At 41.9% G+C, this 13,440-nt stretch overlaps 2 protein-coding genes across 2 annotated transcripts; both read right to left on the reverse strand.

The window, feature by feature from the left end:
• Window positions 1–5,033: 5,033 nt before the first annotated feature.
• Window positions 5,034–7,153, reverse strand: zgc:92907 (uncharacterized protein LOC436733 homolog). The gene is made up of 4 exons (XM_062393673.1): window positions 6,949–7,153; window positions 6,295–6,457; window positions 5,403–5,541; window positions 5,034–5,296 (listed from the first exon to the last, which is right to left on the reverse strand). Exons 1-4 carry the CDS (start codon window positions 7,027–7,029, stop codon window positions 5,185–5,187), a joined length of 495 nt encoding a protein of 164 aa, XP_062249657.1. The 5' UTR covers window positions 7,030–7,153; the 3' UTR covers window positions 5,034–5,184.
• Window positions 7,154–9,138: 1,985 nt separating this feature from the next.
• On the reverse strand, window positions 9,139–13,255 carry rap2c (RAP2C, member of RAS oncogene family). The gene is made up of 3 exons (XM_062393672.1): window positions 12,376–13,255; window positions 11,300–11,585; window positions 9,139–10,454 (listed from the first exon to the last, which is right to left on the reverse strand). Exons 1-2 carry the CDS (start codon window positions 12,646–12,648, stop codon window positions 11,307–11,309), a joined length of 552 nt encoding a protein of 183 aa, XP_062249656.1. The 5' UTR covers window positions 12,649–13,255; the 3' UTR covers window positions 9,139–10,454; window positions 11,300–11,306.
• Window positions 13,256–13,440: the final 185 nt, after the last annotated feature.

A 13,440-nucleotide genomic window follows, 5' to 3' on the forward strand; every position in this document is an offset into this window, starting at 1 on the left:
ACCCCAACACACAGTACAGACCCACAAACAGATACACACAGTACAGACATATAGTACGGACACACAGCTGAGACAGACATCACAGTACAGACACACAGCACAGACACACACAGTAGATAAACACAAACAGCACAGACACTCAAATAGTACAAACAGCACAGAAACCCAAGCAGTACAGGCACACAGCAAAGACACACTAGGTCAATAAAAAAAGACACACAAATAGTGCAAACAGCACAGACACACAAACAGTACAGACACACACAGTACAGACACAAACACAGACACAACACAGATGCACCAACAGAACAGATGAGTTTACAAAGTGTAAACCTGGAGTCATCAAACTGAAGGTGAACATATCCTCATGAAACTAGATTTATTAACAGATTTATTAACATGTAGGTTTTCTACAGACAATGAATTTCCTTTGTTACACAAACATTGAGTAAAGCAAAAGGAGGAAAATTAAAACTGCTGAAGAAACAAGCACTGTATAACAAAAACTAAATAATTTGATCAAATTGAAAACTTTCACTGCATGAGTACAAGATGGACTAGAGGCTGTTTCCGTCATGTGGGCCTGCGTTTGTAGACAGTTTGTATTTTTTGTGCACAGTGTCATGTTTTTTTGCTTGCAGCTTGTTTTAGCTTGTAAAATCCACGTCGACATCTTTTGACCTTTCAGTCCAAGGCTCCATGTTCGAGCTGACATGACCCTGATGACACGTTCAGGATTTTTGTTTTCTGATACAACACAAAGCCCCTTCACAGACACGAAACAAGAGTCGACTGCCCATGACAAGTTATTTCTTTTTGACAATCGTGTGCTTGTCAGGACATTCGTCTCCAGAGTAACTGGCCTCAGGTCGGCGTTTCTGGACTTCAGCCTGTAGGACGTAGAAGCTTCATGTCTCCTTCATCACTCCAGTTATTCAGATGCTTTATGGCAGATCGTACTTCACATGCTTTCCCAGCACTTCATTGTGCATTTGCATATCAGCCCACTAGTACATTTGTACATTTATACAGTGGCACCTTTGTACTTGGGCGCAAACTTGCATTCCCTGTTCTAGCTCTCTGTTTTCAGTTTGTTGTTTGTCACAGTCAGTTTTTCTTTGTGTCTATTTGTTGGACGTGAAAACCAGGCAGCAAATCAATTTCTTCCCAGTTAGGTGGTGGAGAATCTGACTTGTCTGCACAGAGCTCTGACCTCAACCCAGTATGAAATGCAACTCTCACACTGGACTATATTGTGGCTGAAGCAGCAACACAGCTGGATTCCAGATGTATTGATAGCCGACGTCTCAAAGCTGCGAGAGACAGTTAACCGGAGTAAAACCGTAGATAGCCCCTACCAATAAAATGCCAAACAAAAGTGAACAGGGAGACTCACTGTCACCGCTCAAACATCGTGGAGATAAAGTAAAGACGCATCTTCATCTTAACACACAACAAGCATTTTAAACAGTCCCTCTCGCCATGGGATGTCCACGACTGACCACTGCATTCAGGCTGTTTTGATTGACCCTCGGCTTTGTTGCTTTTTCTATGAGCTTATTCACTCTATTCTTGTCTTAATGAATGGGACGTTTGTTCTTTATCAGAAGTCTTGGTATTGCGTTGGTTCGAATCATGTTGTTTTTCGGTGGGAGTGCAGGAGTCGTAAGGCTCATTTGAGTTTGTAACTCTCGAGAATCTCTTCTTGGATTTTGTTGCTTTCTTACCAGCCCCTAGGTTAAGATTGTGCTGGCACTTGGTCAAAAATAAGCTCAGAGCTGCCTAATTTCTATCTCAGGAAAAACACAGCAGAAAAAATGAAAATATTAACAAAACACACAGGAAGAGGTAAATAAGACAAATAAAGACCATGATTGAACAGAGAACTGACTGATAGTACAGTGGCTCGACTTACTGTTTTTACAAGGGAATCCTCTTTATTATGTTAAACCAGATGTTGTTAGCATGTTGGTTGATAACATACATGTGTAATACAGCAGCTTTAAAAACTGCACAAGAACAAATACAGCCACTGCAGCACATAACCTACCTGTACTAACATGGGTTATAGACAGATAACAATGTATCAGACAACACGAGTTTTGCATGTAAATAAAAACCTGCAGGAGCTTCTTCAGTATGGGAGAAAAACAAGAGACAGTAGACTAGTGTCCTTCCCTATTAGATTAACATGGAGTTTGCACAAACATCATGTGAATCATAATGGAGAAGCAGGCAGAACCAGTCGAGACCAAATAACTCCTGTGGAATTGAATCAAGGAAAAGTAACAAAAACTTGTGACTTGGTCAAAAATAACTGCAATGAGGTTTTTCACCAACGGATTAAATGTAGAATCAGACTCGAACAACATCTGATGGAGAGATTGAATTAAAGAGAAGATCAAAAGGTAGAGGGCAAAACTTCTTAAAATGCATTTAACAATTCAGAGGCAGCACTGTAACGTGATTTCAATAAGGTGTGTTTGTCTCTAATAAAATCTCTCCCCTGTCTTGCGACTCAACTCCATACTTTAACAGTTTTTGTTGTTTTGACTACCTTATCAAGCCGAGGTGATACAAACAGTTGCTAATCTGTCACCACGCAAAACAGAAACTATTATGCTTCTTCAAAAGGAGCTGGCAAAACATTTAGAAAGCTGAAGGAGGGAACTGAAGAGAAACCTCTGTCCCTGTTAGTTTCACATCACAATCCTCCAGTTCCACAGAAACTCTTCAACAGCACCGACTATCTTAAAGAGGGAAGTCTAATAATCTTATGGTGGGTTCCTGATTTACAACAGTGATTTGACATCTGACTCATTCAGTAGCAGGTCAACTATACTTGAGGAAAGGTCGGGGATTCACACCAACGCTGGTGAAATCCTGATTTTATCCTGCCAGTGAAAAGCAGCTGGATGGTAAATGAAGCTGCTGCTGAATCTGCTTCTGAATCTAATTCCTGTCATGACTCTTTACTCTCTCTCGGATGTTATACAGTTGAACTTGACTTCGTGCTGCCTCTCAACATTTCCTCTTCAACCAAACTGTCCTGGTGAAGAAACCACACAACAGCCTTTGACCAACAAACACACTTTTCCAAACTTCAACAGTGGGTCCTTCATAGCAGCAGTTTCGCAATGATTTTAAACACTTGGCCCTAAAATAGTGACTCCACACCAGTGGAGCATAACAGAGATTCACATGTAATTTCTGTTTTGTTTAAACAAACACAGCGGACACGTCTCCGCTGCACCACAGATGATTGACGACACCTCTCATACGCTGATCACTGAAGCAGATGGAGCGGCCTAATATCAGGAGGAAGAAAACATTTTACGATCCATCTTCTCTCCTGCTGTTCTGCAGATACACAGACAGACTGCAGTAGTAGAAACAAATTTCATGGAACACGTTTAACATTTAAAATCAGCATGTAGTTGTGTTTCATTTGACCGCATATATTCAGTTTCACTATACAGATTCGTTTTTATTCCATTTATATTAATAAGTAATGCGTGTTCACTTATTAATACTGAACTGATGTCTGTTTATACTTCTGGAAGATGGCAGAATATCCTCATAGGAGAAGTTACACATACTGCATATTAATTACTCTTAGATGTCCTTATGGCTGCAGACTACTACATGACAATACTGTTAAAATCCATTATTTAATCCTTAAATGGTAAATAAAGACAATTTTACTTGGGATGTGACCGACAGGACCTGGTGGATCTGGTTGCACACTTCACATGTGCTGGGTGGACAAATGTCAATCAAGCTACAAGGTCATGGATTCAGACATCATCTCACCCTTGTGGCAAGAGTTGGTATAACCTGCTTCACTGTGATGCGGCACTATTTACAACAACCTGGCGGTTTGTCTGCCCTAAAAGGCTCTTTCCTGTCTTCTCTGGCCATTTAGCAGCTGGTATGCTGCGTGCACGTGTGGGCTGCTACTCCTTTGAATGGGAAACTTGTGAGGTTTCTCCTTGTTGAGAGGATGGCTGATGGTTCCTTTTAATTAACTGTGTCATTTATGGTTTCAGGGTTTTGTGTTCAGCCTCAGCTTTCTCAGGAGCTTGTTTTGAGTTGAACAGTTTAATATTTTTGGTAAATGTAAATAAAGTATAATTTATAGCATGTATCAGTTTTTCTTGTTTCTTTTTGCCCGGTTTTACCTTTAATATGTCACTTGCCCCATCTTCAGGACTCCACTTGAACGTCACAGTGAAAATTAGACAAACTTTGCAATTTATCATAGTTTGATATATTGTGCAGTATATAATTGTAAGTACAAACATGTAGTGTATGTCGTATTGGGTTCGTATTGGGTTCCTCAAGCTTGAGCTCTTGGCCCTCTGCAGTCAAATTATGGCATGTAGCACTGAAATTTCATAGAATTAGAGAATTACATACTTACAGGACGTGTAAGTTTGGAAGAGAGCTGTTAGGTTAAGACCTCATCACTATCTGTCACACACAATACAATCACACAGACTTAAGTAAACAGTTACAACTGTACTCTATTACCTACTCACTGTTTATTAGTGGATTGTCAGGAATACAAGCTTGGCTGCTGCCAAAGGGAGTAGAGAGGTGTCCACTAACCAGAGGGTTGATGGTTTGAGCTGCATGTACAGTATGTAAAGTAACAACAACACTGCTTTACTTAATGCCCCAAGACTAAAGCTGGATCCAGCTTCATAAAATAGAGGCCATAGGTTGTTTGTCTAAAATTAGAGGTTGACATTGAGGATACATTTCCCATTTCTAGATTTACAAACCAGCTGTTTGACTTGACAGCTTGACTCAAAAAAAGTTACCAGTTAACCATGTGCACTATTAAGGATGAAAATCACAGATAAAACCTGACGCTTGTAGATTAAGTTTCCCAGTTTTTTAACCAATGCTGCCTCTGTAACATCTCCGTGCTGTATTCAAGTCTCTGAACCAAATTATTTCACTGAAAGTCTTCAGGTGGGTAAATGTCTTTTCCTTTCTGTTAAAAAAGGTTTAATACAAGGAACTAATTCACAACATACTACATGATTTTAATTAGAAATAATTATTTATTACATTCAGAAATATAAAATATGCTTAAGTTAAGTGTCACAATTAACTACGACATGATATTCAGAAAATCATCATACAAAAAAAAAACGGTGCTGTAAAATAAAAATGTCATTGAACACCCAGAGCTTTGTCTAGAAAGTTTGCAAAGTTTTTTGTCCGCCCGGGTAAGAAGGGCTGTAGAACAGAGAGATCCATGGTCGTCAGCGTTTCTGTCAGCGTGCTGAAACATTTATCAAGGAGAACAAAAGTTTGTTACTTTTGTTTTGCTGAATAAACCCTGTGTGCATAAACTGATAAACTGAAGCAGGGCTGTGTGGTTCACATACCTGCATGTGCAGTACAACAGGTGGGAGTCCAAATGCAGCTGCTGGGCCAGCTCCAGTTGGTGGTTGTTCATCAGTTTGTCATTTACGACGACTAGCAAAGGTTTCCCTGCACCGAGCGCCTCCAAACAACTTCCTGCCCCTGAGGAGAGGAACAAAGTCTTTATTTACAACAATGTCATTCTGTGTTAATGCTGCAGCTGGTTTCTACTGTTTTTCACTGAAATATCTAACTTTGAGATTCTTACGGAGATGTGCAACAACAACAAAAGAGATTTAATGTTTTGCATTTATAAAAGGATTTAAAAAAGGTCTCTTGTTTGTATTAATGTTGATCTATGACAGAGGCAGGGAACATTTTCTTGTTTCTTCAAAGCTGTAGTTATACTGTAGGGAAGCGTGGGGGTCACAGCCAGACCCGCTACACATTCATCTGCAGATCCATGTCAGAACAAATCTATCAATAAAAATCTAGAAAACTGATTGTGGAATTATGTAAACTGATTGTTGTGTCCTAGTACTTACATTGTGTCAGAACAACTGTATTGTTGTTAAGGCTTGAATATAAACCTGTTTTAAAATTCTCTGCCAAATCCGATTCTTTCATGTTGTATCTTTCTTCTACAAATAATCAGTAAATCACTCTTCTGTTGAATGTTTGTGAACTGCTCAAATATCTGCATCTGTAGTAGGAAACGACCCGTTCAGGCCAACACTGTTATAATCCATTATGTTTGTATTTTAGAACCGAACACTATAGAGAGTATTTTGAATCATTTAATAGCATAACCTCTTTGTGTTTTCTCCATTTACTGCTGACAGGCTCAACCCTGAGTGCATTGTCTTCAGAGCAGTAAGTAGCAGATGCTCAAGGTTTTTGATTTTGTTTTCTCACCTGCGTGGCTGATGACAAGGTCAGCCCGCTTCATGTCCTCCGCTATTGAGTCTTTGAAACGAAAAGCCTCCAGTCGGATGTGGGGACAGCTGTCAGCAGCTGGAAGAAGAGATCCTCTTCCAACCTGAAGAACCAAACACTCATATCCACGAGCCTTTAAAGCCTGTGGGGAGAGGAAAATGTCCTCATGTTCATCCTTTGATAAGAGAAGAGTTATTTCTTAAACACGGTAGTGGGACTGGGTATTTTTAAATTTTCGATTTCTCAAAAAAAAAGTGTTACTATATACAATGAAACTCTTTACAGTAATATGTGACCACAAAGGAAATAGCAGAGACATAAAATTGAAGTGCAAGTACCTCAAATTTGTACTGAGGAAGAGTACATGTACTTCCTCAGTAAATGTCAACAACACAGACTAATCATACGGGTGTATTCAGGGTCAGTTAACAAAGTATAATCAAATGAAAAGGTTGAACAGTGACACGTATATTTTACGAATACTTGGATCCATATTTTAACTTCCAGCTTCTGTGTTTGGAGGACAAACTCCACATTAAGTAAGAAAATACACTTACTTTAAAAGAGCTGTTTCTTTACTTACATCCCATGATATACACACCCCCACCCCAAGTGACTGTCACTGTCACTCACCTGGACGCTCTCTGAGGACGTGATGTTTTCTATCAGCTCGTCGAAGCTCGTGGTGCCGACAGTAACAAACACGGTCTTCATGGCTGCTCGCTGAAACCTGTCCGTCTTCAAACTGTATGCAAACACGTCGCAGCCTCTTGTCACAGATCCTCCACCATCCTCCTGAGCTGACAACCGCTTCCGCTTCACGCCACAGTCCGGCTGTGAGAAGACATCGTGCTGCCACCCGCAGGCCCGGAGGGGTAACTGCCCTCGTACACACTGAGGGCTGCAGCGTGGAGAAATACCAGTTTGTCCCTGCTGCTGAACAGTAAACACTGGGAAAGAGAGAGAAAATCCCCGCGAGCTACAACCTTAACACAAGACTTTGTTTCTTGTTGTTGATCGGGCTTTCGTGTGGGATGAGTTTGGTTGTAACTCTCAGAATCAAAGAATAATTCACCCCTGACTGAAAAAATTCACTCATCTCCTCGCCACTGTGCCGATGGAGGGTGGGTGAAGAGTTTGAGTCCACGATACTTTTTTAGTTTCAGGGGTGAACAGCGTCACAGCCAAATCCAATACAATTGATGTACCGGGTAGCTACTTCTTCAACGTAAATAAAATCTAAAATATACCAGAAAATGCCTCTGTACTGCTCCTCTGGTGTCATCCAATTGTATTGGATTTGGCTGCAACACTATTTAACCTTGAAAATCCAAAAGTGATCTCCCTCCATCGGCATAGTGGTGGGGAGATAAAGAATGAATTTTCATTTGTGGATGAATTAAACCCTTTAGGCCTACACAGTGTGTACACAGGCAACTGAGAGCAAACCAGTCTGGGGTGTTTTGTGGACAAAGACATGAGCGCACACACACACACACACACACACAGTGGCTGCTGCAGCTCAGGGAAGGATGCACAGGCTCATTGAACACTAAGCAGCTCCACCTGACGGGAAGAAGAACCAGATGTCTGCTCCACGGGATGTGAAAACGACAGCAGTCCATGTGGGACTTGCAAAGTGCACAGACACCGACAGCAGCGCTCGGCCACACCGGTGCATACAGAAACACAAACAGAGCAAAGAGGAAGTGAAACGTGTGGTGCTATTTTCAGCTCGAGAAAATGTTTTAACTTCATATGTGGTTTAATGGGCTCGTAATGATTTTCCATTAGAGATAAAACAGTGAGCCGTCACGCATTTTATGTACAAATGCTTTAAGTTCACATTTTTAAAGCCTGTCTTAAGACAGTATTTGTCCTTATGTTTACTGAGAGTTCCTGATCACAGCTCGTTTCTGCTGTCAATACTGGAAGCTGTAAATTGAGATTTTAATGATTGACCGATGTTGAAATCACAGCCTTCTATTGGCTTACAGATATATACTAAAGTTTAGGACAAGCCAATATGAGGCTTCAGCAGTTCCCCAGTTTATATTTGTATCTGGCAATGTCAGTGTTTTTTGGACAAAAAATAATTTAGACATTAAAGTCACTGTGAATAGGAAGAAACATTAGATCAGACAAAAACTGTTTCAATTTGTTCTCCTGAACGCTAAGAAGTAGTTCAAAATGCCAAATCTCCTGTTGATGATGGGGTTAAATTCTGTTTTTCAGGTTAATATTAAAACAAAACATGAAGCAATTATTTAACTGTAGTAACTGTATTTGTATCTGCCTTCTCACCCTCTCACTTTCTTGGAAACAGATAAAGGAAAAGCTGGAGGGAGCACAGTTTTAAGACCGCTGAAAGAAAACCCCCCAAAACAAACCAGAACGTGCACTTCAACTTACCACAAGGTTTTATATCTTTCATAGATGCAAGGCCATGTGGATGCAGCTGCACGGAGGACTACTTACATTATCGAAATAATTGGCCAATTATTTCCTTGATTTGCTGATACAGTAAATAGAAGGTCTAAGTAAAGGAAAATTCCTCACATGGTTTCTGAGAACTCAAGGTAACGTCTTTAAACATCTTTTTTTGTCCTTCAGACCTCGTAACCCAAAGACGTTCAGTTCATAATCATATACGACAGAGAAAAGCATCAGATCTGTTTTCATGAGGAGCAGGAACCAGCAAGTGTTCAGATTCTGTACTCAAATGAAATAACTGAAAAAATGAATCAATTAACAAAAGATGATTTTTTTTCTTTTTAGTGTTGTACTAATCAATAATAAATTTCAGTTCCCATGACAACAGCAGAAAGGCCAGCATGTTTATTAACAAACAATGACAGCTGTTAAATTATCTTTTGAGGAAACAAAAAAGAAGCATGAGACCATGGTGCAACAGAAATTATTTAAGGCTCTGTTAAATTCTCAGCTTAAAAATGAAAAAAAAAAGACAAAAACAAATATACCATAAATTGTTGAAAGTCACAAAAAAGCAAAAACTAGTAAAAAAAATTTAAAGTTTAAAACTGGCTACCCATGTCATTACTTTTTAATAAATATGTTACTGTAAGAAAAAGAAAAATACAAAGTTAAATCGGATTTACTGTGCCGGAACTTTTATCAAACCACATTGCAGTAGGAGTTATTTAATGACAAGAAATCGGCGTCTCCTGGATTTAAAGCAACACACGTCATTTAGTCAAACACAAATATGCAATGGGAGCTTACTTTGGTCGTTTCCACAATCATTCTCCTGCAGAGAATCCTCGAGAAAACTGAGAATGGAAGACCTGCGTCCACGTGATTCATGCCTTGTAGAGAGACGGGCAGAGTTCAGGCTAGAAACAGCTAAATGGCTCTTCCTCATCACGTCACGTTGATTTAGTAGAACATTTTCAATTTTGAGCATGCACGTTTTCGGATGAGTTTAGCTGCTTCAGGCCACGGCGACAGTAAAAATGGTGAATTTAAAACCACAGGGCAGCAGAGTGGACTGGTGGATAAAGTGACCGGTTAATCCACAAAGCTGAAAATCCTGTCCAGGCTTCCCAAAGTTAAATGACTCATTACACATACGGCTGTCGTTTGTGTACATTAGAAGAACTAGTCCAGACAAGATTTAAGTAAAGCGAGCAGTACACCTGGGCAGCAAACTGTTCAGAGTATGCGTGCTTAAAAGTCAAAATGTTTCAATATTATGAAATACTTTGTCAACTTTCAAACTTGAGACATAATACAAGTAATAATAAAGTATATAATAGTGATTAAAGCAGCTTTAAAAAAGAAGCCGCGACCTCACAAACACCCTTGCTTATTATTTCTGGGATACTTCTGACTAAAATGTTGGAAAAGAGAGAAAATTCTTCACAGATGGCCAAGTCTGTCTGTCTGACTCCATCCTGGGTCATTGCAAAGGCCATTAAGGTTGCAGCAGAAATGTCTTCTAACTGTTGTGATATCAAAAATAGGACTGACGTCTTTCCTGTCAGATGCTCTGTGACGGGCGGTCAGAAACCACCATGAGCGGAAACTTTACCGGCTGTGGTTTTTGTCAGAAGGGCCAAAGTCAGGTCGTCCCACGGTTCATCAAAAAGTTTGTGGTGCTCTGGACAAATGATGAATCTCTAAAAGTAAAAAAGAGGAAATACAAACCAGGTCAATAATTCAGCAGATTTAAACATGGTTGAAAGTGGCATACATGTTGGCAGTGGTTAGAACAAGCGGCATCTCGCACAGCATCTCAAGTGAACTTCCTGTTTTGGAACATAATTTCTTTCTCAGGATGCTACATTTTCCTCTCTGCACGGTTTGCAGGACCGTATGCTTCATTAGTCTCTGCTCTCTGGGTTTGTTTTTCCCGAGCGGGTCAGACAGTTGTGTTCTTCATGCCGCATACTTTCTGCAATCTAATGATAACGAACCAAAGCAACGGTTTTGCACGGAGCGGCACCACCCACTCGTCGTTCGCACTTTCAAAACGAATCTGTCCTCTCCCTCACACGGCACTGAAATGCCACACAGTCGTCACATTTCTCCTCAGCTCGTGAACCATTTCCACGCAGCCGCTGCGAGGACATTTTATCACATTTTGTAAAATTAGTGAGTGGCCAACTGTGGCTGCGCTTGTGAGTTCCTAGATGAAGCTGCCCAAATATTAATAGAGGCTGCAGAATATATTGTTTCAACATCGTCATCCTGACATGAACATGCGCGGTGTTAGAAGCAGTCGTCACATCAAAGAACATGCAATGTCAAGTAAGTCAAATTAATCCAGTGAGTCATGCCACAACCCCCCCCCCCCAGTTGTTGACTGCAGCCTGAAAGTGGGCGATAAACGGGAAAAAACTGAGGAAGAGGAATTGCTCGTAACGATGACATTAACTGTTTAAAAGTAAGTGTGGTCCAACATCAAGCAGCTCTAGTGCAGATCTGACTTTACGAAAGAGGAGGTGAAGGGCTCTGCTCGTACCTCTTCCTCACTGCACCACGCAGGCTGTGCAGCACTGTTCCTGCTTCTCCGGCAGCGTGGAGTAATTCATCTGTCGCACGATCTCCGCGAACAGCTCGTCCACCATGGTCTTGCTCTTAGCCGAGGTCTCGATGAAGGGGCAGCCCCACTCCTGAGCCAGGGCCCGTCCGTCTGTCCCGGCGACCTCGCGCTCAGACTCCAGGTCGACCTTGTTCCCGACCAGGATCAGCGGCACCTTCTCGAAGCGCTTCACTCGCACTATTTGGTCCCGCATCGGTCTGATGTCCTAAAAAAAAAAATGAAGAGGGAGAGTGTAGTTTCTCTGGGCTATCGATAAAGGTAAAATAAATTACAATGACCCCAGCATCACGCAACATTCCATTTCCAATCAGAAAATAAACTGTGTAAAAGTGAAGAACACAGAATAAGTAAAAAGGTGAATACAGAGTTATTGATTTCCCTTCCCCTCAACACTTTGCAAAGAAGCACTTCAACGATTATTTGCTAGCAGACCTGTGAGGATTAAAGCACTGATTGATCTGTTAGACCTACTTTCCAGTTAAGAGGCTTTTTCTTCTCCACAGTTACACACACAGGTACAACAAAACCTTCTATATAATGGTTTTTAATTGACAGTTTACTACAACATCATCCTGTGAGTTATCCCAGGATCAATGCGGCACTATTGTCTGTATTGTTGAGTTGCAACAATATGACGATTAATTGGTTCTGTGATTGTGTATTAAAACAATTTCAAACATTTGCTTGTTCCAGTTCCACAAGTGTGAAAACACAGTACTCTACACTGACAGCAAAATACAAAGGGCTGGGGTGGCTGGGTGGATAAAACACAACACCTGGGAATCTCATATTTCCATTTCAGATTTCTGGAATTTGTAATTGTTGGTATCATTATACTGTCAATACGTTTTGGTTTTTGCCTTTTTCACCATGATTTTGGATAGTGGAATTAAACGTGGGTTGTGCTGGACAATGAACAACAACACTTACTAATCAAGTACCCTATTGACATATCTGTGAACCGTTTCTGCACACACACAGACACACACTCGTACCTGGAATGACTGCTGGTTGACCAGGCTGTAGACCAGGATGAAGCCCTGCCCGTTCTTGATGTACAGGTCTCTCATGGAGGCGAACTGCTCGGTCCCCGCCGTGTCCAGGATCTCCAGCACGGAGGGGGACGAGTCCACCTCGATCTCCTTGCGGTAGAAGTCCTCGATGGTGGGGTCGTATTTCTCGATGAAGGTGCCGGTGACGAACTGGACGGTCAGCGCGGACTTGCCGACGCCGCCGCTGCCCAGCACGACAACTTTGTACTCTTTCATTTGGGTCGGCGGAGGCAGGCTAACTTAGCAGCTAACGACTTAGCGACACGGCTGCACTCGATCCGGACACATCGATCAGGCCTCGGGAGAAGCGAACGAGCGAAGTGGCCGACGCGACACGGTGTGAAATAAGCCCTCCGCGGTCACCGCTACACCCGGGCTCCGCCGCTCATTCTGTTAGCGAGGAAAAGTTGACGTCCGGTGTTAGCTAGCGGTGAAGCTAGCTCGCTGTCCCATGCCCAAGCCTCTGCACCGACCACCGGGGACTTGCTGCCCAGACACAGACAGCAAGAAGCACATCACACTTGCCTGAAAGACAACATGTCGACTCCCGCACGCAGAGCAGCCCACCGGCGCTGGCTATGTCCGTACGTCCGCCCAGGCCTGGTTCTGGTTCCGGCCCGGCTCTTCGGCACACGGGCGCGTTATCGACGGACGACCCGCAGATTCAGTGCGGAGATCCGAGGGTCCATCGGCTAGAGTTCGTTGCTGTACCGGCGAGTGTTGGACTCAGAGCGGCTTTGATCGCAGAAAGAGACTCTTCTTCTTCTTCTCGCAGCGGGTTCCCTGAAGCTAACCGCCTGACTTCCGCTAACCAGGACAAGACTTCTGCTGAGGCCGTTTTTCAGAATAAAAGGCCCTATATATAATATACATTCTATATAAATACTTCTGAGTAAACAGTGGGAGAGCTCTTCAAGCAGGTGTCCTCTTATATTAACGTGGATTTTTTCTTTAAACAAACGTTGCAACAAATATAAATCAAAAAGAAGAGCCTTTTCACCACCTTAA

This window comes from Platichthys flesus, chromosome 8, assembly GCF_949316205.1.
Source record: "Platichthys flesus chromosome 8, fPlaFle2.1, whole genome shotgun sequence".
In the NCBI taxonomy this organism is placed as follows: domain Eukaryota; kingdom Metazoa; phylum Chordata; class Actinopteri; order Pleuronectiformes; family Pleuronectidae; genus Platichthys; species Platichthys flesus.

Excerpts from the sequence above, each read along its gene's own strand:
- zgc:92907 (XM_062393673.1), bottom strand. The coding sequence starts at position 7,029 with ATGAAGACCGTGTTTGTTACTGTCGGCACCACGAGCTTCGACGAGCTG. Across the intron at positions 5,542-6,294 it reads CCTTGTCATCAGCCACGCAG|GGGCAGGAAGTTGTTTGGAG; the intron begins GTGAGAAAACAA and ends TCCTCTCCTCAG. Across the intron at positions 5,297-5,402 it reads CTGTTGTACTGCACATGCAG|CACGCTGACAGAAACGCTGA; the intron begins GTATGTGAACCA and ends TAAATGTTTCAG.
- rap2c (XM_062393672.1), bottom strand. The coding sequence starts at position 12,648 with ATGAAAGAGTACAAAGTTGTCGTGCTGGGCAGCGGCGGCGTCGGCAAG. Across the intron at positions 11,586-12,375 it reads TCAACCAGCAGTCATTCCAG|GACATCAGACCGATGCGGGA; the intron begins GTACGAGTGTGT and ends TTTTTTTTTTAG.